At 45.2% G+C, this 23390-nt stretch overlaps 1 protein-coding gene across 2 annotated transcripts in view; it reads left to right on the top strand.

Annotated features, from left to right (window-relative positions):
- The window catches only part of WDR25 (WD repeat domain 25), a 423366-nt gene that overhangs the window by 89340 nt on the left and 310636 nt on the right, over positions 1–23390 (top strand). Inside the window, exons 6-7 of one of the 2 annotated variants that reach the window (XM_082218380.1) lie at positions 2704–2844; positions 3241–4990. In XM_082218380.1, the coding sequence (XP_082074506.1) occupies positions 2704–2844; positions 3241–3462 (363 nt within the window). In that variant the 3' untranslated portion in view covers positions 3463–4990. Of the gene's footprint in view, positions 1–2703; positions 2845–3240; positions 4991–23390 lie in introns of those variants that run through there. The other variant, XM_082218381.1, reaches the window with a different exon arrangement.

The following is a 23390-nucleotide window of genomic DNA, read 5'->3' as shown; positions in this document are numbered from 1 at the left end:
TTTTAACTATGTGCTGTGTGAAGAAGTTACGCCTTGAACTTCTGCAAATGTCGCATTACTTCTAGGTTGCTGATACCTCCCTCTTGTGCATAGGAGTCAACTCCTAGGAGCCAACCCCACCCATAAAATATTTGAGGAAGTTGATGGGCATTGCCATTCAAATGGTGTGCTTGTGCCACATCATGTGATTGATTATGCTGGGGGGGGGGCTTACCTGCCCCTCCCCCCAGTATTTAATTCAAGTTGACACCCCTGCTCATGTGTATGGGGGCTGATCCTCAGTCACAGCCTGAGCACCACCATGAGAAGGAATGAAAATTACTGAGGAGGTCACGGGAGATCTTCAAAATATATTGAAAAGCATTGAAAGTACTCAATTAATTGAGGTTCTCCCCCCCCAGCAGATGCCTGCCCCCCAAACAAATCTTGCCCACGCCCATGGTCCTCCATGGTCATATGGATTTCCTTCCTCCACACTCCTGTTGGATAAATGCAGAACAATTTCCACCAAATTAGCACCTGGAAAGATCTGCATTTTGTCTTTACGCACTATCACATGGAGAAATTGGGAAAGATGGTCACAGAAGTTGATGTCACGCTCCAGCGTGAGCAACTGGTCAAAGGAAACGAGGCTGGCACTGGGATGTCCTGAAAGGGCTGCTTGAGTCCTGTTTTGCAGGAGCGCAACTTTCTTTTAAGAAGCACTTCTCATTTCCTCCATCAACATTTGCTGCTTTCGTTGTTAAAAGGGAATAATTTGCAACACGTGTCCCGTCTCCCTGAAGCGACACGATCGTCAGCCGTACAAATTACTCCGATGCGGCTGTGCAGCAAAGCGAGCAGAGCAAATTGTATGCAGGGTTGATTTTTGCTGCTGCTGCCGCTGCTAAATCATATCATAGAAATGATTTCTGATTGTTCCGACACATGTGGGATTTCTTTGTGCGTTTTCGTAGCACCAACTAAATAAATACTGCGCGGTTCATTTCTAACGTAAATTTATTACTTGTTGTAGGGTTGGATCAAATTCCTCGACTCAGTTTGTAGGTGGTGAAATCAGGGGTTGGAGGATTTTGCTCTGGGAGAGTGTAGTTTTGTAAACAGGACACAAACACACAACCCAGCAAATACCCAGAAATTTGTCTTCTGGTTATTATTTTCTGCTCCAAACTCTATTGCTTGTTCATACAGGCAGATGAAGGAAGCAGGGGAGAGAAGTAGGGCACAGATACTACTGTCAACAATATGTAAATTGGGTTGGATCCACATTTGCGCCCAGGTTTTCCACTGTATTGTCGGGTAGAAGGCGCATTTCTCCAACAGTTCAGCTGGGGGAGAGGGCAGAAAAGAAAACCCTCAGAGAGCTTGTCAGAAAATCATTTTCAGGTTTCCTTTTTCCATTTAGCTCTTCTCACGTTTATATAGTAGCCGTCGCCATGCACGGCATTCCACAGAAGACAGGCCCCTGCCCTGAGGAGCTTACAATAGAAAATTAGATGCAGGCGAAACAGAAGAAGGGCTGGGGAAGTGGACCTGCGTCAAAACAAGGAAAGAACGTAGATAGCTCAGTCGGTAGAGCGTGAGATTCTTGGTTCAAGCCCCATGTTGGGCAAAAGATTCCTACATTGCTGGGGGTTGGACTAGATGACCCTCGGGATAATAATAATAATAATAATAATAATAATAATAATAATAATAGTAGTAGTAGTAGTAGTAGTAGTAGTAGTAGTAGTAGTAATAATTTATTTATACCCCGCCCATCTGGCTAGCCTTCCCCAGCCACTCTGGGCGGCTTCCAAAAGAATATTAAAATACTATAATACATCAAACATTAAAAGCTTCCCGAAACAGGGCTGCCTTCAGATGTCTTCTAAAAGCCTGGTACTTGTTGTTCTCTTTGGCATCTGGTGGGATGTTCCACAGGGAGGGCGCCACTACCGAGAAGGCCCTCTGCCTGGTTCCCTGTAACTTGGCTTCTCGCAGTGAGGGAACCGCCAGAAGGCCCTCGGTGCTGGACCTCAGTGTACGGGTAGAACAATGGGGGTGGAGACGCTCCTTAAGATATACTGGACTGAGGCCGTTTAGGGCTTTAAAGGTCAGCACCAACACTTTGAATTGTGCTCGGAAACGTACTGGGAGCCAATGCAGGTCTTTCAAGACCGGTGTTATGTGGTCTCTGCGGCCGCTCCCAGTCACCAGTCTAGCTGCCGCATTCTGAATTAGTTGTAGTTTCCGGGTCACCTTCAAAGGTAGCCCCACATAGAGCACATTGCAGTAATCCAAGCGGGAGATAACCAGAGCATGCACCACTCTGGCGAGGCAGTCCGCAGGCAGATAGGGTCTCAGCCTGCGTACCAGATGGAGCTGGTAAACAGCTGCCCTGGACACAGATTTGACCTGTGCCTCCATGGACAGCTGTGAGTCCAAAATGACTCCCAGGCTGCGCACCTGGTCCTTCAGGGGCACAGTTATCCCATTCAGGACCAGGGAACCCTCCACACCTGCCCGCCTCCTGTCCCCCCAAAACAGTACTTCTGTCTTGTCAGGATTCAACCTCAATCCCTTCCAACTCTGCAATATCACGATTCTATGATTATGTGGTTTGTTCTGCTCAGGCTCGATTATAGGCCTGGTACAATGTTGGGACTAGAATTTGGAGCCAAGGCTTTATCCTTCTGCCGTTCTTCCCAATTCACCACACAGGAACGTTACACCTGCCCCAGTTTTGCACCGCATCCTAAGGAGCCTGCCTTCGTCGCTCAGACAAACGGCAACTACCTGGCCTTGTTCTCTAGCCTGCGACCCTACAGAATGAACAAAAAGAAGATATACGAAGGGCACAAGGTATCCTCCCCTCTCTGCAAACTCGTAATAGATCTTGCCCTTTTAAATGCCTGCTTATGCTTCTGATTTACAGCGGGGATAAAAATTAATCGACTTCAACCCTGTTCTCTATATTTTAGTTAATTTAGAACTAAACTGAGGAGCGAGTAGAGCTTAAAATACCTGCAAGTGTTATTAGTTGCTAATAGCCTTGTCACGTATAAACTGGCTGCCGCTAACAATGTAAAGTCCTTAATGGGGCTGTCTTAATAAACACCTAGGGAAGCAATTAGGCCATTATGGTAAAAACTGACATGCTTATTACACTATGAAATTTCGGGAGGTTATAGATCATATCCCATTTCCTTAATTAACATCTTGATTTATTTAACCTCTCTCGATTCCGGATTCTTGCAGGTTGAAGGATTTGCGATAGGCTGCGAGTTTTCCCCCGACGGAATGCTACTCGTCACGGGGAGTTCGGAGGGCAAAGTGTTTTTCTACAACTATCGCACAGCTCGGATCATTCGCACGCTGTCCGCGCAAAGCCAGGCCTGCGTGTGTGCAACTTTCCATCCAGTCCTTCCGTCGCTCCTTGCTACATGTGGCTGGGATGGAGTCATCAAGATCTGGCAATGATAATATCAGTGATCTTAAAAATCCCCTCTCTCTCTCTATATATATATATATGTGCTGTGTTTTGAAGTTTGCTTCCAAGTTTACTCTAGAGCAGGGTTTCCCAAACTTGGGTCTCTAGCTGTTTTTGGACTACAATTCCCTTCATCCCTGACCACTGGTCCTGATAGCTAGGGATCATGGGAGTTGTAGTCCCAAAAATAGCGACCCAAGTTTGCGAAACCCTACTCTAGAATGCTGCTGGCTCAACCATACAGGTGCCCAACTTGCTTAGCTTGGTTTTTTTCATACTTTGCCTGGAGCTGTGATACTCTAGGGCAGTGATTCCCAAATATTTTGGGAGCACAGCCTCTCTGGTTCCATAAACTCATCCTCAATGCCCTCTACCCTACCCTACAAAGCGCATTGTTCAGAATAGTGGTTTGCATGACCCACTAAGGGAGATATTAACACAATGAAATTTGAAGCAGGAGCAATGAATTGCATGTTTATTCAAAACCCGATTAAATCTATTTAATTCAACAAAATTGGTGAACTTGATCTAATGGCGCCAGCTTTTCAAAGACTGATAGTAATTGACACCTCCAGCACCCCCCTCCCTGCTACCCTCTTGCCTCTTAACGTCCACATTTGGAACCATTGCTCTACAGCGTCTTGATGCTCACAGAGCTGTGGTTTCCTTGCAGAATACTACTAAATCTGTACCTGTGACTAGTTTCCACCTCTTGCTGCTAGAGTTAATGAGGGAAAGAGCTTCCAAAACGAATGAGTGACTAGCCTGCAGCCCCAAGTCTATACAGTCTAGCTGCCATGACTCACTACAGAATGCACAAAACCTGTGACTAGAAGTGATTAAGAAGGGTTCAGAGTCAAGGTTAGGTCCCACTGGGAGCATCGAAATGTGACCCTCTTTAAACTTGGTTGAATCTACACTTTAGCCTTTAAACCTTTTCTGTCCTAGAGACTAGAGGTGATTTTATTTCTTTCTCCTGCTTAGCTAAAGCTGAACCTCAGCCCTTTTCTCTTTAAAACAGTTCCAGCCCTTTACCAGTACATGATTTGGCCTTGCAGGAGTTCCCCTGTTTTGAGTCCTCGGCTAAGTCATGCTAATGGGCTCAGTGCTGTGGCCGATGCAACCACAGAGACTTTTCTGGCACAGGTTACTGTCATTAAGGGTCTTGCGGGGAGTTCTACTTACAAATTGCGTTTGGGGCCTGTATGCGAGTCGCTTCCATATGAACAGAAGTTTCTACAGAGGAGTTGCACTTTTAAGACTGTAGCTTTCATATAAGACAGAGATTGTCATAGCAGAGCTGGCAGTAGGAAGGAAAATGGAAACAGTAGTTTAAGTTCGTGATCCCTGTTTCCATGCCACTGATGTTCAATACTGGATAGGCTTCTTGCCCTAAAATGCAGTTATGTTTATGTATTTAAGAAGTCTCAGCCAGTATGTTTTCATTCTGTGTGCTGAGCATCAGTGTTCTGTGCATTGTGGAAAATGTGTCTTCAGCTGTGGCATTTCTCCAGGGTCGCTTTATATTATTATTATTATTGTTATTGTTGTTGTTATTATTATTATTATTATTATTATTATTATTATTATTATTATTATTATGCCCCTCTAATAATAATAATAATAATAATAATAATAATAATAATAATAAATTTTTATTTATATCCCGCCCTCCCCAGCCGAAGCCGGGCTCAGGGCGGCTAACAACAATCAAATAATCCAACATTCTAAAAACATCTCATTCTAAAAGTTAATTAAAATCAAATTAATGGCAACCGTTAAGCAAAATTCTGTGCAGATTGCCAGAGGAGGGAGTCAGGCTGCGCCCTGACCAAAGGCCTGGTGGAACAGCTCTGTCTTGCAGGCCCTGTGGAAAGATGTCAGGTCCCGCAGGGCCCTAGTCTCTTGTGACAGAGCGTTCCACCAGATTGGAGCTGCAGCCAAGAAAGCCCTGGCTCTAGTTGAGGCCAGCCTAACCTCTCTGAGGTCTGGGACCTCCAAGATGTTTTTATTTGCAGACTGTAAGTTCCTCTGTGGGACATACCAGGAGAGGCGGTCCCCAGCCACTCTGGTGTGAGCCATCACTGAGAGATGTCAAGAGGCCAGCTTTTGTGTAGAGTGATTTACATGAGAACCAGCGGAACTTGCATTGATCTGCCATAGATGGCGGGTAAGAAGTCAGCCATTTGTACTACACACCTTTCATGCCAGACCAAAAGCGCTTGTATACATTTATTCTGTGTAAATAAGAGTGCATAGTTTTATGCTGTGCTGAGGTGAAAATTGTTAAATGTTGAAATGTATAAAGGAATCGATGAAGATACTATAAAATGTCAAATAAAAACTTTTTTTAAAAAAAGAAAATGGCAAAGAAGGTAAGCCAGGGCAATCCTTGCTTCCTTGTTTGTTTCCTGTGCTCATATTCATTGGCAAACCAATTTACTCTTCTTTTTTTTTGGCATTGACTGGGTGTTTTTATTGATCAGTTTTTTTTTCTGGGCACAGCTGTGATGAACGTTATTGACACAATAGCATTTTAGTTCTTTACATTTTGTAGGACATGGACTTCCATTGAACAGAGGTTACGTTAAGGACATGGCTGACTCGGGGTGTATCTTTCTTTCTTTCTTTCTTTCTTTCTTTCTTTCTTTCTTTCTTTCTTTCTTTTTTTCTTTCTTTCTTTCTTTCTTTCTTTCTTTGAGGTTATGTTATTTTCCTGTCAAACGCTTCCAAAAAGCTCTCGGAGCCGCTTACAGTATATCGTAAAAACACTTAGCAGCCATAAAACGTATAACAGCAATAAGTAAAGCGCAACAGAAGCCAAGTCTAAAACAGTACAAGTCTAAAACAGTAGAGAAGCAACTTAAGAGAAACAACCCACACAATTAAAAAGCGAGTACTGCCTACCTACAAAAAAGTTTTATGAAACAGGAAAGGAAAACCCTTGCAGTTTTCCTAAATATTAGGATAGAAATAACCTGACAAGTTGCTCTACAGAGGGAATTCTGCTTAAAACAGGAGTAGGCAAATGAATGAGGATAAGACTTTCAGTGGCTACCAGACATGATGCCTATCCTGTGCCTCCACTGTCCAAGGCAGAATGCTTCTGAATATCAGTTGCTGGATTTTGCGGATGGGGCTCAGGTCCTGCTTGCAAGCTTCCCATCTATGGAGAGCCAGTGTGGTGTAGTGGTTAAGAGCGGTGGACTCGTAATCTGGTGAACCGGGTTCGCGTTCCCGCTCCTCCACATGCAGCTGCTGGGTGACCTTGGGCTAGTCACACTTCTTTGAAGTCTCTCAGCTCCACTCACCTCACAGAGTGTTTGTTGTGGGGGAGGAAGGGAAAGGAGATTGTTAGCTGCTTTGAGACTCCTTAGGGTAGTGATAAAGCGGGATATCAAATCCAAACTCTTCTTCGTCTTCATCTGGTTGGCCACTGAAAAACTTTTGTGGAGTCAGTTCCATGCTGGTTTTGACCTTTAAAGCGCTATGCGGCCTAGGACCCTTGTACTTACGGGACCGCCTCTCCTGGTATGTACCTGCAGCAGGAGCCAGCAACTTTAATATCTGTACCATCCATGGCAGATTGCTGGAGAAGAGACCTGCTGGCCTGCTCTATGCTGTACCCTTGCAAATGGTCAGAGGAGGTACTACAACTTCTTAGAGGTTGGTACAACAAATCATCAGGAATCAATAGATTATAGTCTGGCACTGCTTTGACTCTTCAGTCTGATCGGGGTGTTTCTTAGACACAGAATGAGTCCAGTCTGCTGTCCCTGGCTTGTCTCCCCACCTCCCTTCCTTCAGATCCATCAGCGGGAAACAGAAGGGACGATTTCAGAAAGAAATTGATCTGATCCGTTGGGTATTTCACTGAAGAGAACAGAGCGCCTCCCAGGTCTTCCTCCTGTTCAGTTGTGTCTCGGAGACACTTGTTTCTCCACTGCGAGGCTTTGAATTAATTTCGTACCTTTTGTATTTGAGCGTTTTCAGGTTGGCGAAGTTTGAAAAGCTCATGAGTAGCTATTTGGCCCACCTGCGGGTTTGCAGAGTGGCAGTGTAGGTACAATCTTCATTTTAAAGCCTCATTTTCTGAATAGGTCTGCTGCTGAGCTAGGAGTGTGGGCCTGGTGAGCAAGACAGACCATGCCACTTACGTCTCATAATAGGACTTGAAGTTAGGGGGATCTAACAGTTGGGCTTGAGGTGGGAGGTAAGAATTCCTGAGGATTTATGCCTCCCTTTCTGTACTCATCACTGTCAATTTTCTCTTAGCCAACCTTCTTCAGCCTGGAGTCCCCAATAGCTCTCCATTCCCAGCTGGCTTAGCCAATAGCAAAGGTTGATGGGATCTGTGGTGCAACAGCACCTTTGGAACCAAGGCTGAGGAATGCCGTAGTAAGCAGTGTTAATTTTCTTAATGAAGTTATCGTTTATCTAGTCCCTCCTACGTTGTTTCATCATGGCAGCCATGGACACCCTCTGTGTCATTCTTCCCATTATCAGCAAATACAGAATTATAGAGTTGGAAGCGAGCCCAAGGGCCATCTAGTCCAACCCCCTGCAACGCAGGAATTTCAACTGAAGCCTCCATGACAGCTGTCCATCCAACCTCTGCTTCAAAACCCCCAATGAAGGAGAGTCCACCGCTTCCTGAGGGAACCTGTTCCACCATCGGAACAGCTCTTACCACCAGAAAGTTCTTCCGGATGTTTAGTTGGAATATCCTTTCCTTTAACTTGGTTCAAGTCCTACCCTCTGCAGCAGCAGAAGAGTAGCTTTCTCCATCTTGCATGTGACAGCCCTTTAGATATAGGAAGATGGCTATCACATCTCCTCTCTCGTCTCTTTTAAGAGTGAGTGGATATCGGCAGTTGTCAGGAACTGGGCAGAGGAGGAATGGTGGAGACCTCCTCCCCAGCCTGACCCTTCCAGAGAAGAAGAAGACAATTCAGAATTACAACAGGGGTTTGAGGGAGATCACAGCTCAGAGGCAGACGAGGGGGAAAGCTGGGAAATAATGGGAGAAGAGGAAGCAGAAGCAGACTCAATGTCTTTAGAAAGCATTCCAGACCCCCCCCCAAGAACCCGATGGACAATGAAAGTAGGAGAGCAGAGAGCTCAGAGGCAGAGGACACATCTCAGCACCTGTAGTGATGACACATAATAGGAGGGGATGAAGACTCACTTGGAGCAACACCATTACTCCAAGAGGCTGCATTTCTAAGCCCCTCTCTGTGAATATTGAATAAAAAGCATTGGTAAGAGCTTTCCTTGTCTTATCTGTTCCTGGCAACCTACCATGGCGGGCTGGATCCTCTGACGCCTGACAGACCTTTCCTGTGGCCCATGAATGCAGTCCTTTTGCAAAATAGTGAAATGTTCAGTGTTTCAAAAATGGATAGGCGTCCCATTGTTGGTTGTGGCTTTATACCAGAACGGAACCTGAGATCTCATGCGCACACGTGCACTCCCAAGGGGCATTGCTCAAATGAATGGTGTATCTCCTCCTGTGTATGCCCCCTCAAATCTCCAGGGGGTTGAGGGGACCCTCCAGAGATGAGACGGGGAAGATTGCTCCATTGTGCAAGAAGCAATCCTCGTGCTAATGGAATGATCTCAACGCTACGCTGAATACAACCCAAGATCCCTCGCTTTCTGTGAAATCAATGCAGTTGCCAAACTGGTCTTTTTGAGTCACATGAAGCAGAATGAGCTTGCATTGCTGTTCTACTGGAACAGGTTGCTTCTCTCCTGTGGGCACCATTTTCATTTCTGCTGCAACATTCTCTTGAGAGGAGCATGTTGTGGGATTTCAATCACTAGTGTTTGTGAAGCATTTTGAGAGGGTCTACTGGAAGGCAACAAAGGCAAGTGAAGTATCATTATTTATTAATTCATCTTATGAAGCAATAATTGACTACTTTCCCGGCATTCGAATACTTAATAGAGTTCACATTTTGACCTTTAAATAGCTCAGGGTTTTTTTATTATTAAAAAAACGTGGCTACAGTACAATGTCCTTGAAAACTGAAATAATTGCTAGGTACTTAAATTACAAAACGGGATATTTTAATGGCAGCCTGTAGATGACTCTCACCATTGAAGCACCACTAATACCCAATGCCTGGAGTTATAGAGGAATTGAAAGCAATGATTACACTGGAGCTTCACATAATAGACATCATGACTAAGAGTCTTCAATAGCCTTATCCTCTCTATTTTTTTTTTTGTCTAGTTCCTTTTAAAAGTTGTCCAATTTGGTGACCATCCACACTTCTTGTGGTCACAAATTCCACAGTATCGCTTACACATTGTTTAAGGAAATGTTTCCTTCCATGTTGAATTGGAGAAGGCCAACGTATGTATAAAAATACCTTGCTATTCAAGCCTCTCACTTGAGTTTTTTTTCTTTTTTCTTTCATTATAAAAGTTTCTTGAAGAGGTGGTGACTTTCATTATTTTCCCGTACTGCTTTTACATTTTTTTTATGTGCTGCTGTACACTGCCCTGATGCTTTATGAGAGGCCAGAATATAAATAGAGAGATGAGAAATACTTTGATAGAGAGAGAGATACTTGGGGGTTAGGAAAGAGATGATGATTTTATTTATACAGTGGTACCTCTGGTTGCGAATGGGATCCGTTCCGGAGGCCTGTTTGCAACATGAAAAGAACGCAACCTGCAGCGGCGCGTCTGCACACGTGTAGGTTGTGATTCGCCGCTTCTGTGCATGCGTGTGACATCATTTTGCGCATCTGCGCGAGCAGTGAAACCCGGAAGTAACCCTTTCCGGTACTTCCAGGTTGCCGTGGGACATATCCTGAAAGAACGTAACATGAAACGGATGTAACATGAGGTATGACTGTTTGCTTCCCATCTGACTGGGTTGCCCTAGTCCAGGGGTCTGCAACCCACGGCTCCGGAGCCGCATGTGGCTCTTTTACACCTTTGCCGCGGCTCCGGGACGGATACTAGCGAGGGGAGGAGGCGCATTGTGCGCCCCAACACTCCCCACTGTGGCGGGGGCTATACTGGCTGTGACGTCGCATGGGGGCGGTGCATGCGTTAGTCACACACCGTCCCGACGTCACCTTCCCGCCCGCCCACCCGCTACATTGTAAGGGGCATGCACACTGGTCACTGCATTGAAAGGGGGCATGTACGTTGGTCACTGTTTTGAAGGGGAGTGAAGAACACACACACACACACACACAAAGGTAACTTGTTAATTTAACGTTTATTTCTATGAGGAGGAGTAATTCTGAGGGGTCAAACAAAGAAATAATAAAAAAGTGACAAAAAAGTTATTTTTATAATGACGAGTTTTGCGGCTCCCAGTTTTTTTTTTCCTTCGGAAACGGGTCCAAGTGGCTCTTTCTGTCTTAAAGGTTGCAGACCCCTGCCCTAGTCACTCTTGGCAGTTCCCAGCAAAATATTAAAAACACATATTAAATATTAAAAAGGCACCAACCATTAAAAACTTTCCTGAACAGAGCTGCCTTCAGATGTCTTCTAAAAGTCAAATAGTAGTTTATCTGTTTGACATTGGATGGGAGGGTGTTCCACAGGGTGGGCACCACTACTGAAGATCCTCTGCCTGGTTCGCTGTAGCTTCACAACTCACAGTGAGGGAACCGCCAGAAGGCCCTCGGAGCAGGACCTCAGTATCTGGGCTGGACATTGGAGGTGAAGATACTCCTTTAAATGTACATGGCTGAAGCCATTTAGGGCTTTGAAGGTCAGCACCAACAATTTGAATTGTGCTCGGAAATGTACTGTATGTGACAACAGCCGCCTGGATATTGTTAGCCCAACATTGGAAAGAAGAAGAAGTCCCCACCAAAGGAGATTGGCAAACTAAGCTAATGGAGTATGTTGAAATGGCTAAATTAACTGCAAAACCTAGAAATCAAGATGACAACAAATATATAAAAGAATGGGAAGTGTTTATTGCACATTGACAAAAGCAATGTACACAAGTTAATACATTAGCAGGATTTTTTTTTTTAAAAAAACAAACTTGTAATATTATAGACAGTGTACAAAAATTGTAAGTAATCAGAGATAAAGACTTTATTGACGCGCATGGATGAAAATATTATAAAGGAACCAGGGGAGGGGGTGGAGGGAAGTCAGGGGATTCAAGTAATCCCATACTGTGGATTCAATACTGATTTTGTATATAGTTCTAAATGTTTTATGGCTTTTTTTAATGAAATGTTTTTGTGAAAATTAATAAAAATATTATACAAAAAAAAATCATATTCCCCAGGCAATAGCTTATTTACCATTGCAACATTCTTGGCAACATCGACAGCCACAGAACCTGAAGCTATTCACAACCGCTTAATGTTGGAAGGTTCAGAACAGACAAAAGGGAGTATATATTCACACAACATTCAGTTAAGCTGGAATCTGCTGCCGCAGGAAGTGGCAAATGCGACTCACCTGCATGGCTTATCCTCCATGGCTACTGGCATTGATGGCTATGTGCTGCTACCTCCAGTTTCAGAGATGGCATGACTTTGAACACCAGTTGCTGGGATACGCAACTGGGGCAGGTGTTGCCACGCTCACATCTGCTTATGGGCTTTTCATGGGCTTCTGTTTGACCACTGGGAAAGCAGGATGCTCCCCTAAATGAGCCTTGGGTTAGATACAGTAGACCAGGCATAGGCAAACTCGGCCCTCCAGATGTTTTGAGACTACAGTTCCCATCATCCCTGACCGCTGGTCCTGTTAGCTAGGGATGATGGGAGTTGTAGTCCCAGCAACACCTGGAAAGTACTACTTTGACTTTTGCCTGATCTAACATCCTACCAGGAAGGGGCAGGACCAGCAATAAGGATTGGAGCCTCTCAATTTGTCCTGAGCTCTTACTGAGATAATAGCACCCTACTGAGCCCCTTTTCCCAGCTCCTGGTCGTGGTTGGCAAGGCAGTTATTTCATCCAGCTACTGGACCAGTCCAGATTCACAATGTTTGTAGGAAACCTAGACATTTCAGTCACTCTCTTGTTAGAATGCAGTCTTGGTACTTAAGGAGTGCAGCAGAAGATCTCAGGATTATTAGTGAATGTTCATCTTCTCGCAAGGTGTATTTTTGGAATCATCTGTTCAAGTTTTGGTAAACACTTGCTTTCTATTTGTAGTGCTTGCAGCCCTAGAAGTATGCCTTGTTTACTGAAACAGCAGGTGTTAATGACACCATCGCAGCAGCAGCAGCAGCAGCAATAATACAGCTTTCCTTCTCTTCCCTTCCCCCAGCCTCAAAGCCTTTCAAGATAGTAAGTGCTTTTGGGTTCCCTTTAATAAAAGGAGAGTCTCGTCAAGGACAAACAGGCATGAAAACAAACAGATTGGCTAACCTGGCACCTAAGCAAGGATGTGAGTTTTTAATTATCGGTGCTAGTCACAGCTCCAACCAAAGTGTCATCTTTGGCTTTGAGCGCACCAGTCCAATGCAACAGGAAGAAAGTGTCCACAGATTTTTTTTTTTAAAAAACCATCAAATGCAATTTGGGTGTGCATGTGGCATGGGTGCAAATGATGTCCGATTCTAGGCTCGATTATTGACTCGATGAATGTCTTCATCAGCAGTGGTTTCAGTCTCTGAGACCATGTCTGGGTGCATCAAGAGTGAATGCACACATGAATGTTCATTACTCAGCTACTGTAGCATCAAGATCAAACAACACAGCCAAGCTTTGATATCACTTTGTTATCCTTCCAAGATAGTTCTTCCAAGCCTACTGCCCTCCAAATGCTTTAGACGTAACGTCTGTCAAACCTAGGTAAAGGTAAAGGGACCCCTGACCATTAGGTCCAGTCGTGGCCGACTCTGGGGTTGCGGCACTCATCTCGCTTTATTGGCTGAGGGAGCTAGCGTACAACTTCCGGGTCATGTGGCCAGCATGACTAAGCCGCTTCTGGCGAACCAGAGCAGCACACGGAAACGCTGTTTACCTTCCTGCCGGAGTGGTACCTATTTATCTACTTGCACTTTGACGTGCTTTTGAACTGCTAGGTTGGCAGGAGCAGGGACCGAGCAACAGGAGTTCACTCTGTTGCGGGGATTCGAACCGCCAACCTTCTGATTGGCAAGTCCTAGGCTCTGTGGTTTAACCCACAGTGCCACCCACGTCCCTTCTGTCAATCCTAACCGATAAGAAAACAAGATGAGCCCTGTCTGATCAGGCTAATGGGCCATCTACCTGTAGTCCAGATGCTGTTCTCACAGTGAGCAACCAGATGCCTGTAGGAAGACAGTAAGCAGGACTGGAGCATTCTGTCCACCTGTGATTCCCAGAATTCAGAGCCATATGGTGGAACTTAGCCATCATGATGAATAGCCGTTGATAGCCTCACCCTCCAGGAATGGTCTAATCCTCATTTAAAGCCATCCCAATATAAATACTGTCCGTTTCAATGGTCAGGGATGATGGGCACTGTAGTCAAAAATATCTGTAGGGCAGCAAGTTCAGGAAGCCCACTCTAACCCAACATCAGTGGAAGCAGTGTGCATGTTCAGATGTAAAAGCTCAGTATATTACCTTCAGGAGACACCTGAAGGCAACCCTGTATAGGGAAGCTTTTTTAAGGTTTTACTATGTATATGCTGGAAGCCACCCAAAGCGACTGGGGCAACCCAGTCAGATGGGCGGGGTAAAAACAAACATGCTGGTGTAAGTCAGTCATTGAATATTGAGATGTGGAGTAATAATCGCTGCCTTGCATCAGTGACTGGAGGGGCAGGTTTTGGGCTTCTGAATCTCTGAATCAATATGAGTGGCATCTGGCAACCCAGATAGATGGGTGGGGTACAAATAATAAATTATTATTATTATTATTGTTGTTGTTGTTGTTGTTGTTGTTGTTGTTGTTGTTGTTGTTATTATTATTATTATTATTATTATTATTATTATTTCTTCTTCTTCTTCTTCTTCTTCTTCTTCTTCTTCTTCTTCTTCTTCTTCTTCCTCCTCCTCCTCCTCCTCCTCCTCCTCCTCCTCTTCTGTCTACATTTCTGCTAAGGAAGCCAGCACAGGTGAGTAGTCCTAATTATTGAACTTTCACAGCACAGCCAAATGACTCCATCTCTCTGGGATATTTCCCCGTGCTTAAAAGTCATGGGCTACAAAGATATATTTGATTAAGGTGACCCACTGTGCAAAGTCACCCAAGCCAATTGCTATGGCATGTCAGCTGGTTGGTTAGTTAGTGAGTCTGTCCATGAGTCTGAGTCTGTGTTATGTCTTGAATTGCTGGAGCAACAGAAATACTGTGTTTGTATATATCTGTATCTATATCCGCAAAACCTACAAGTTGTATGTATCTATAAACGTCCAGTAACTGTGTTACTGAAGCCTAATCTTTTGGACCTTTACAAAAAGTCATAGGCTACAGTGCACAATCTGGAGTGGGAGAAGCTGCCCGTGAGCCATAGCTTCAGTGTGTTTTGCTTACAATTTGAGTGGCTGGGGCAGGGGGGAGGCATCAGCAGCTGTTGCAATGCATGGTTTCACTTCAGATCATTACACTTCTTCACCTATGGCTTTGTCCCCCAGCAGAAAGCCATATCTTCAGAGAGATATTCTTCCAATTAGCCTAGCTCGGTCTCGGGGCAATTTACTTTTCTAGTTCCAATGGCAAACCACGTCATTTTGAGCAAAGGCAAATGCCGCCCTCAGAGAAGGCATTGTTCCGTGATATTCCTTCCCCTGCTCCCTCCATCCAAAGGTTTGTGCTTGCACAAAGAGACAAAGGCAAACTGGTGTTTGTGTTGCTAAAAGCTTTCTCTCCCAGAGACATGCCTTGAACGCGATTTGAAGATCAGGGCAACATAATAAATGTTTTGACTCGAACATCTTCTTACAGTGAGGCTGTGTGCCAGCTCCCATTATCAAGCCCTGGAACATGTCAGAGGGAAACAACAGACACTAAAAAACCCTACATAATCAGGCAGGTTTGGAACAATAACTTGCAAGATCTTAGCTAAGGGAGCAATTATTTTTGGCCCCAAATGCACACTTCAAAGCAGACCAAGTGGAGCAGCTAAAGGGGGAAATGGAAAAGGATTCTATGGCGTACCATGGTGAGGGATTAGGCTGGGATGGAGCACAGTCTGCTAAAACTAAGGACGGCACCTGGTTCCATATATATTGTGGTGAATTAATTTAGGGATTAAATCTGCATAAATTTGCACACCTCCCGTAGCTTTGATGAAAAAGATGCTTAGCTGCTCTGAAGTACTCCTCACTGATTTCAGTGGTGCCCATTTATTCAGGGATACATTTTGTTGTTCAACGATTTCCCAAATATTACTTGGTTTAGTTCATCCAGCGATGGGAACCCCCTAGCCTTCCAGGTGTTGCCGGAATCCATCAGCTGCACCAGCACGGTCGGCGATGATCTGAGTTGCTGTTCAACAACATCTGGTGAAAAACACTGTTTCCCCATTCCTGGATTAGTTGATTAAACACTGCAGCCCGGGTTAAACCAGTTTTAATACCAGCCATGATAGCCATGCACCTTCTCCAGTAGTGGAGGCAGCATGCCTCTAATGAATATGAGTTGCTGGGAATGCTTATTGCACTCAGGTCCTGCTTGTGTGCTTCATATAGGCATTTGGTTGACTGTTGCACAAACAGAATACTGGCTACATCAGCTTTGGTCTGATGCAGTGAAGTCTTCATAAGAGAAATGATGATAATATATTAAAAGGCCGCAAGGCTTCTTGTGAGAGCATTCACTTGTCCCCTTTATTTCCCTGAAAGCATGCATGCACCATCCAGTAAAAGGTAAAGGTAAAGTATCCCTGGATAGTTAAGTCCAATCAAAGGTGACTATGGGGTGCAGAGCTCATCTCTCAGGCTGATGGGAGTCAGCGTTTGTCCACAGACAGCTTTCCGGGTCATGACTAAACCACTTCTGGTGCGACAAAACACCATGACGGAAACCAGAGCGCACAGAAATGCCATTTACCTTCCCGCCACAGTGGCACCTATTTATCTACTTCCACTGGCGTGCTTTCAACCTGCTAGGTTGGCAGGAGCTGGGACAGAGCAACGGAAGCTCACTCCATCACAGGGATTTGAACCACTGGCCTTCTGATTGGCAAGCCCAAGAGGCTCAGTGGTTTAGACCACAGCTCCACCCTCGTCCCTACCATCCAGTACAGCATGCTGGAAGGGAAGTGTGCCTTAAAACTTAGTATGAGATCTATCTCTTTCTCTGATGCCAGCCAGCTCTAAAAGTAGGGAAGGACTGAAACCTCCAACTCACATCAACTCTGAGCCTTTCGAACCGGTTAGCATCCCTGCATGTTAGAATGCCTCTCTCCACCCATCTCAGTCTGGCAGGATAGGGAGACCCTGTGTGTGATATTGCAGTTCTTTCAATGTGATCATCTGGACCTATGTGTGTTCGTCCACATGGATCTCTTGAGCCCTGTAAAACAAATTTGCTTCCTGCTTCGTTTGATTATTCTTTTGCCCACCCTCCCATGGAAATTTCAGCAGCAGAATTGTTCGCTGTAATTATGAGGAGGTGGGGGGGGGGAGAGTTGAGAGATATAATCCTGTGGAATGGGGGGGGTGTAGTCTGGATAGATGCAGCTACTTGCTCAGAAGCAGCAAGCAAGTATGCGCAGTTGCAGCATCTTACTTCTATAATCTCCGATTTCTGCTTCATTGACACTTACCTGTGCCTCGTAGCTAGCAACAAAATCCCCAAATACATTTTCATTTAGTACAGTAGGTTGCATGTCTTACATTTATCACATTGGTTATATATTGTTACACGCTACTCCTGGACTTCCGGGGTTGACGCGATCTGGGAATGGCGGATTCCCTCCGAGCTCCGGAGGGAATCGGCTCAGCAGGGGACGGGTCTTTGCCGTGCCGGCGACACGGGGACCCTTAAAACCGCAGGCGCGGAATGCCTGCGGACTGAAGACTCGGCGGGTGCCTTAAGCGCCCCCCCTGATTCGCGAAGAGCCTTTTTAAAGGCTGCGGAGGGGATACGGGGGGTGGCGCGGCACTGAGAGTCCATCGCTACCTCTGCTGAGCGAAGCCGCGAGCCATGACCGGAGAGCGCTGACTTCCTTCCTTGAAATTCGGCTGAAAAAACAACCCGTGAGTAATTTGGACTTGGCTTTTAAGAAATTTATCCACTGAATTTGAGACGATCGGGGGATGTGCTAAAAGGAAGTCCGCACCCCCACCTTGCAGACGATCCAGAGCAACGAAAAAAGAACTAAGCTGGAGTGCCTGCCCTGTAAAGGGTGAGTTTTAAAAAAGACAGTAACTTCCAAGATTTGGAAATTTTGAGCAGGAGAGAGGAGTGTTGGATGTTCTGTGTTCTGTTGTAAACAACCCCCCCTCCCGGGCCCGGGAGCGTCCTGCTTTGGAGCTGGTTTAAGAAGTGCAGAGTTTGACAGCTGTCAAAGCTGTCAAACGGACTGTTAATAGTGGAAAATTGCTACCTAAGTTACCTCTGGATTAAAAAGAGTTACAATTGATCTAAAATTGTTGGAAATAAAGAAACAATAACAAGACAGAGGACTGTTGGGGAAAAGAATACTAAGTAACCAGATTCCCTCTAGAGGGAATTCTGTGGAATTACAATGGCTGTGGATGGAAAGATACTGGGAGAAATCGAAAGGATGTTCTATTTGGTCGGAATCTTACAAGAGCAGACTACGGCTATGAGTGAACAATTGATGACCTTGACTTCTGAAACAAGTAGTTCTGCTGAATGTAACGAGGACCTCAATGAGAAAGAATCCACAGCTGAACCAGAAATGATAATAAAAGAAGAGGAGAAGACAAAACAAGAAAGAGAAGAAGTGATGTGGGAAAACACTGAGCAGAAGCTGACGCCTGTGGAATATAAACAAGGAGACTATTGGAGCAAACCTACTATAAATCCACGAAAGATGCAGAAGACGAAAGTGGAGGCCCTGGGAGTCTATGAAATTAAGGAATTTAAAATAAAGAAATATAATCGGGGCCTCCACACAGACTCTGACTTTGATTACCTTCAAGATTCATGCCTTGTGGAAATTCTTCAGCAGCTGTTTGCAAATATGGGAAGAGACTTTGGATTGATTGTGAAAGAACTCTTTCGAGATGTGACGACCGGCATAAAGGATTACCAACAAGACCGGCGGAGAGGGACTGAAAGAGACTGGAGGGCCTCGGACGTGAGGAACCCGGGCTAAGAACTGTCATTTTGGACATGCTTTGGGAAGGGACGCAAACCGGGGATGGGAGGGAGGGAAAAATTAAGTTCTAACAACACTCAAGATTATGGGATTTGGTTAATAAGATTATTATTCAAGACAAAATGGGAAATCGATGGAAGGGAATTGAGGTCCAACTTAGAAAAAATTAATTTTGTTTGCTTTTATAAAAGGACTAATATTAAGATGGATAGGGAAATGCCAATTTGCTGATATAAATTTGGAAACGGGGATGCAAGGGAGGGGGTGGGGGGAAGTCAACGACCAGGGTTAGGAAATAACATTTTTGGGAAAGTATATATGTTTGTTGTTGTTGTTGGTTTGTTTTTTTTTGTTTTGTTTATGTGTTTATTTGTCTTTTCTGTCTTTGTTTTTGTCTATATAAAATGTGAAAACCCAATAAAAATTTTATATTAAAAAAAATATATATATTGTTACACGCTACTCCTATCTCCACCACAGTGTGAGATTTCAGGGGTGAATACCCAGGGTCCATGTTACGATTGGAAAGGAGGCACAGCGGAGACTGTGGTGTTTTTATGATATATAGTTTTATTTACACATATATACAACCTTAGTCTATATGGAGAGAGGGCAGAGCATTCGCATCCCAAGAGGGTCCATTCCTGCCCTTGCTAAAGCCTCAGATTCCTGGAGCCCTCAAACATCATGTCTGAGCTTCTCTGCAACATAAAACAGACTTTGTTCACCCCACCCTCCAGCTTGCAAAAGGGACACTTATTCCTGCTCACTTACCTCATCGCCCACTGCAGTTCTGACATCTTCCCCCTCCCAACTCTGGTATTTTATTTTATTTTATTGCTAATTGGCTAAAGCTCAGAACAGGGTTTCTCCCGTCTGTGTCCAGCATAGAGTCTTTTGCCTTGTCAATGGTTTTCATTGATGGGTTAGTGACCAGCCACCGTGTTCTTTCGTCCGCACCTAGTGAGCTCTGCCAACCTGGCCTGGCTCTTTAGCATCAGTTGAGCTCAGGAATTTCTGTGTTTCACCCGGTTTAGTCAGACCTTGATTACTCCTAACTCTCACTGAATCCAAGCATTATGGGTGACTTGCACCCACATACTCTGGCACCCAGAACCTATATCAATATGTATGCACATACAAACTGTGTGGGTTGCAGAGATACCTTGCAGACCAGTGGCCTGGGAAGTGGCTTCAAACACAGGGAAGTGGCTTTTCAGCATGAGCCACGTGACTGCGGGAGTCAGAAATCACTGGTGCCAGTTGTTTTTGAAATATGGATGTCTCAGCTTTGAAAGGGCTGTAGCTCAATGGCAGAGCACCTGCTTTGCATTCAGAAGGTCTCAGGTTCAACTCCCAGCATCTCCAGGTAGAGCCAGTGTGGTGTAGGGGTTAAGAGCGGTAGACTCGTAATCTGGGGAACCGGGTTCGCTTCCCTGCTCCTCCACATGCAGCTGCTGGGTGACCTTGGGCCAGTCACACTTCTCTCAGCCTCACTCACCTCACAGAGTGTTTGTTGTGGGGGAGGAAGGGAAAGGAGAATGTTAGCCTCTTAGAGACTCCTTAGGGTAGTGATAAAGCGGGGTATCAAATCCAATCTCCTCCTCCTCCTCCTCCTCCTCCTCTTCTTCTTCCAGGTAGGGTTGGGAAGGACTCTCTGTCTGAAATCCTGAAGAGCTGCTGTTAGTTGGTTTAGACCAGTGGTTCCCAACCTTTTTTGGCCATGCCCCACCTAAGCATCTTCTGCTGCTCCAGAGGGTAGGATTTGAACTAATGGCTTCAAGTTACAGGAAAGGAGATTCGGACTTAACATCAGGAAGAACTTTCTGACGGTAAGAGCTGTTTGACAGTGGAAAGGACTCCCTAAGGAGGTGATGGCCTCTCTTTCATTGGAGGTTTTTAAGCAGAGGTTGGATGGCCACCTGTCATGGATGCTTCAGTTGAGATCCTTGCATGGCATGGGGTTCGACTAGAAGACCCTTGGGGACCCTTCCAGCTCTATGATTCTTTTGAGCTAGATGGTCCAGTGGTCCAGCTGAATACATGGCAGCTTCCTAAGTTCCTAGGTTGCTATGAAATATCAGCCCCTTCGAGCCATGAACATAGGAACCTTCCTTATAGAGAGTCGGATTTCTATTTGTTGACTATCTCCCTTTCTCCAGCATCCTGAGATCTTTCCCAGCCCTGCAGCCTGTGATTAATTGGGGGTTACAAGCACCATCCCTCTGGGACTTTTAAGCATGCAAAGCACACACTCTACCACTGAGTTAGGGACCATTTCGCTCATTTCCATGCATTTATTCAAGGCTGAGGAATTTTCAAGTCTCCAAGTGTTCGCTCTTGAGCTCTGAACATTTTTTTGGAAGCCAACCAATTAAAATAAAATAAAATAATGCACCAGGTTTCAGACTGGTTTCAAACTGGCCAAGCAGCAACCCTTGGGTTTAATTATAGAGGCCCCTGGCTCCTTGCCTGTTTTCCTCACTGCTTTGGCTCCAGGTTGGCTCTGATTCCATGCAAGTCAATGGCTCCAATGGGTTTTAAATTCCAGCCATGCATGAGATGTGAAACGGTTGCTCTGGGTTTTGGATCCATGCGGAGTGCTTTCTGTGTTGCTATGAAACACCCTGTGGGGAAGATAAAACGATGCATACAACTATTGATGCTGGAAACCGAGGAGAGTAATTAATGGAGGACCTGCTGCTGTTTCTATTTTTAGACCACAGAGCTGTTGTGAGCATTAAGCTAGGCTTTACTTGCGACAGGCACACACACATACACATCCCGTCATCTTAGTTGCTAATTTACATCTGCTGTAGGTACAAATCAGAGGTGTGCGGTCAGCGGTCTAGGGGGACTAGGCTATTCCCCTAAATGTTCCCTGGCACCTCTTCCCCAAAGCCCAGGAAGCTTTTGCCCAGCTTAGGGAGGGACCTGTGATGCTCCAATGTGGGAGTCAGCAAACTTTTCAGCAGGGGGCTGGTCCACTGTCCCTCAGACCATGTGGGGACCATGTATTTTGAAAAAAAAAATATGAACCAATTCCTATGCCCCACAAATAACCCATTTTAAATAAAAGAACACATCCCACTCATGTTAAAACACCAGGCAGGCCCCACAAATAACCCAGAGGTGCATTTTAAATAAAAGGACTCATGTAAAAACACACTGATTCCTGGACCGTCCGTGGGCTGGATTTAGAAGGTGATTGGGCCGGATCTGGTCCCCAGGCCTTAGGTTGCCTACCCATGCTCCAATGGGTCCAAGAACTCTCTTGCTACCTTTCCAAAGCCCTCCCCTCTTTGGGAAGGAGGCAGGAGGGCTACAGCATCCTTTCAGGGGGGCCTGGCCCCTCCTTCCCAAAGCCCAGGAAGCTTCTACCCACCTTAGAGAGTGAGGTGTGATGCTCACCTGTGCGCACGAACTTGCTCCTAGAGAAAACAACAGATGAAAGTGCATTGCTTTAGGGTGCTTTGTTTACGAAAATGTGTACATTTGTAAAAAACTGCATACAAAAATGCGTCTTGGGAGAAAATCACACTAAGAACATGGATGGTTTTAATTGCATACCGCGTAGGAAATGTGGAGGAAACGAGAAATGGAGAGAACCAAAATTGACAGGTTTTTCCCATCCCCACTGGAGGGTGGTGTCGAGAGTAGCGAAGGATGTCACCAGGCTTGTAAACTGCCTTGGCATTTTTAAATGATGGGACTTAAAAAAAAAATGTTTTGAATAAAAATAAATAAATGGAGCACCTGAAAGCCCAATTCAGTTTAGCTCAAAGTTCTAGTCCATAGAAGCTGGTTTCTCTTTATGTGAATGCATCCTTGCTGTTGTTAATTTATCAATTTGTTCCTTTATAAAGCACCTATGGCAGGCACCCCCAACCTTCGGCCCTCCAGATGTTTTGGACTACAATTCCCATCATCCCTGACCACTGGTCCTGTTAGCTAGGGATCATGGGAGTTGTAGGCCAAAACATCTGGAGGCCCGTAGGTTGGGGATGCCTGACCTAAGGGATTCTAGGGACGGTAGGAAAAGAATGAAGAACAACTTAGCCCCTGGCTGTGGACTTGCAAGCTGAAACCAAACTAGACATGGTGTAAATAGCCTTCCAACAACACTGGAGTGAGTCACAGTAGGGCCGGCCCACCAGCCCTCCCCATTTGACCCACATGGCTGGTTTAGGCAAGCCATTCCCACTTATTCTAATCTTGATTGAAACTGAAATACTTTATTGTCACTTGTACAACTTGTATACAGTGAGATTACACAAGCACCCCCCACTCAGCTCTCTTAGTCTTAATTCCCCTCGTTTACTGACACCCACCCACCAAACCCGAAAGTCAGTTGCCCTGTTGTTATCTTTTCATTCAGCAGCCTTCATTTAACAGCCATTCATTTAACAGCCCATGGATAGAAGCTGTTCTTTACCCTGTTGGTGCGACTAATCATGCTTCTATATCTTCTGCCTGAGGGCAGGAGATCAAGAAAGTGCCGGCCAGGGTGTGAATCATCCCTGAGAATTCTCCTCACTCTCCTGAGGCAACGTTCTTCCGCGATGTCATCCAGCGGATTCACGGGACAGCCCATAGTATCTTGTGCTGTATTCACCACCCTCTGTAGGCACTTCCTATCAGTAGATGTCAAACCAGCGTACCACATTGCAGTGGCGTAGCGTGGGGGGGG

The sequence above is a fragment of the Podarcis vaucheri genome (genome assembly GCF_965113315.1).
Source record: "Podarcis vaucheri genome assembly, chromosome: 1".
Taxonomy (NCBI): Eukaryota; Metazoa; Chordata; class Lepidosauria; order Squamata; family Lacertidae; genus Podarcis; species Podarcis vaucheri.
This window is presented reverse-complemented; position numbering and strand designations above follow the sequence as displayed.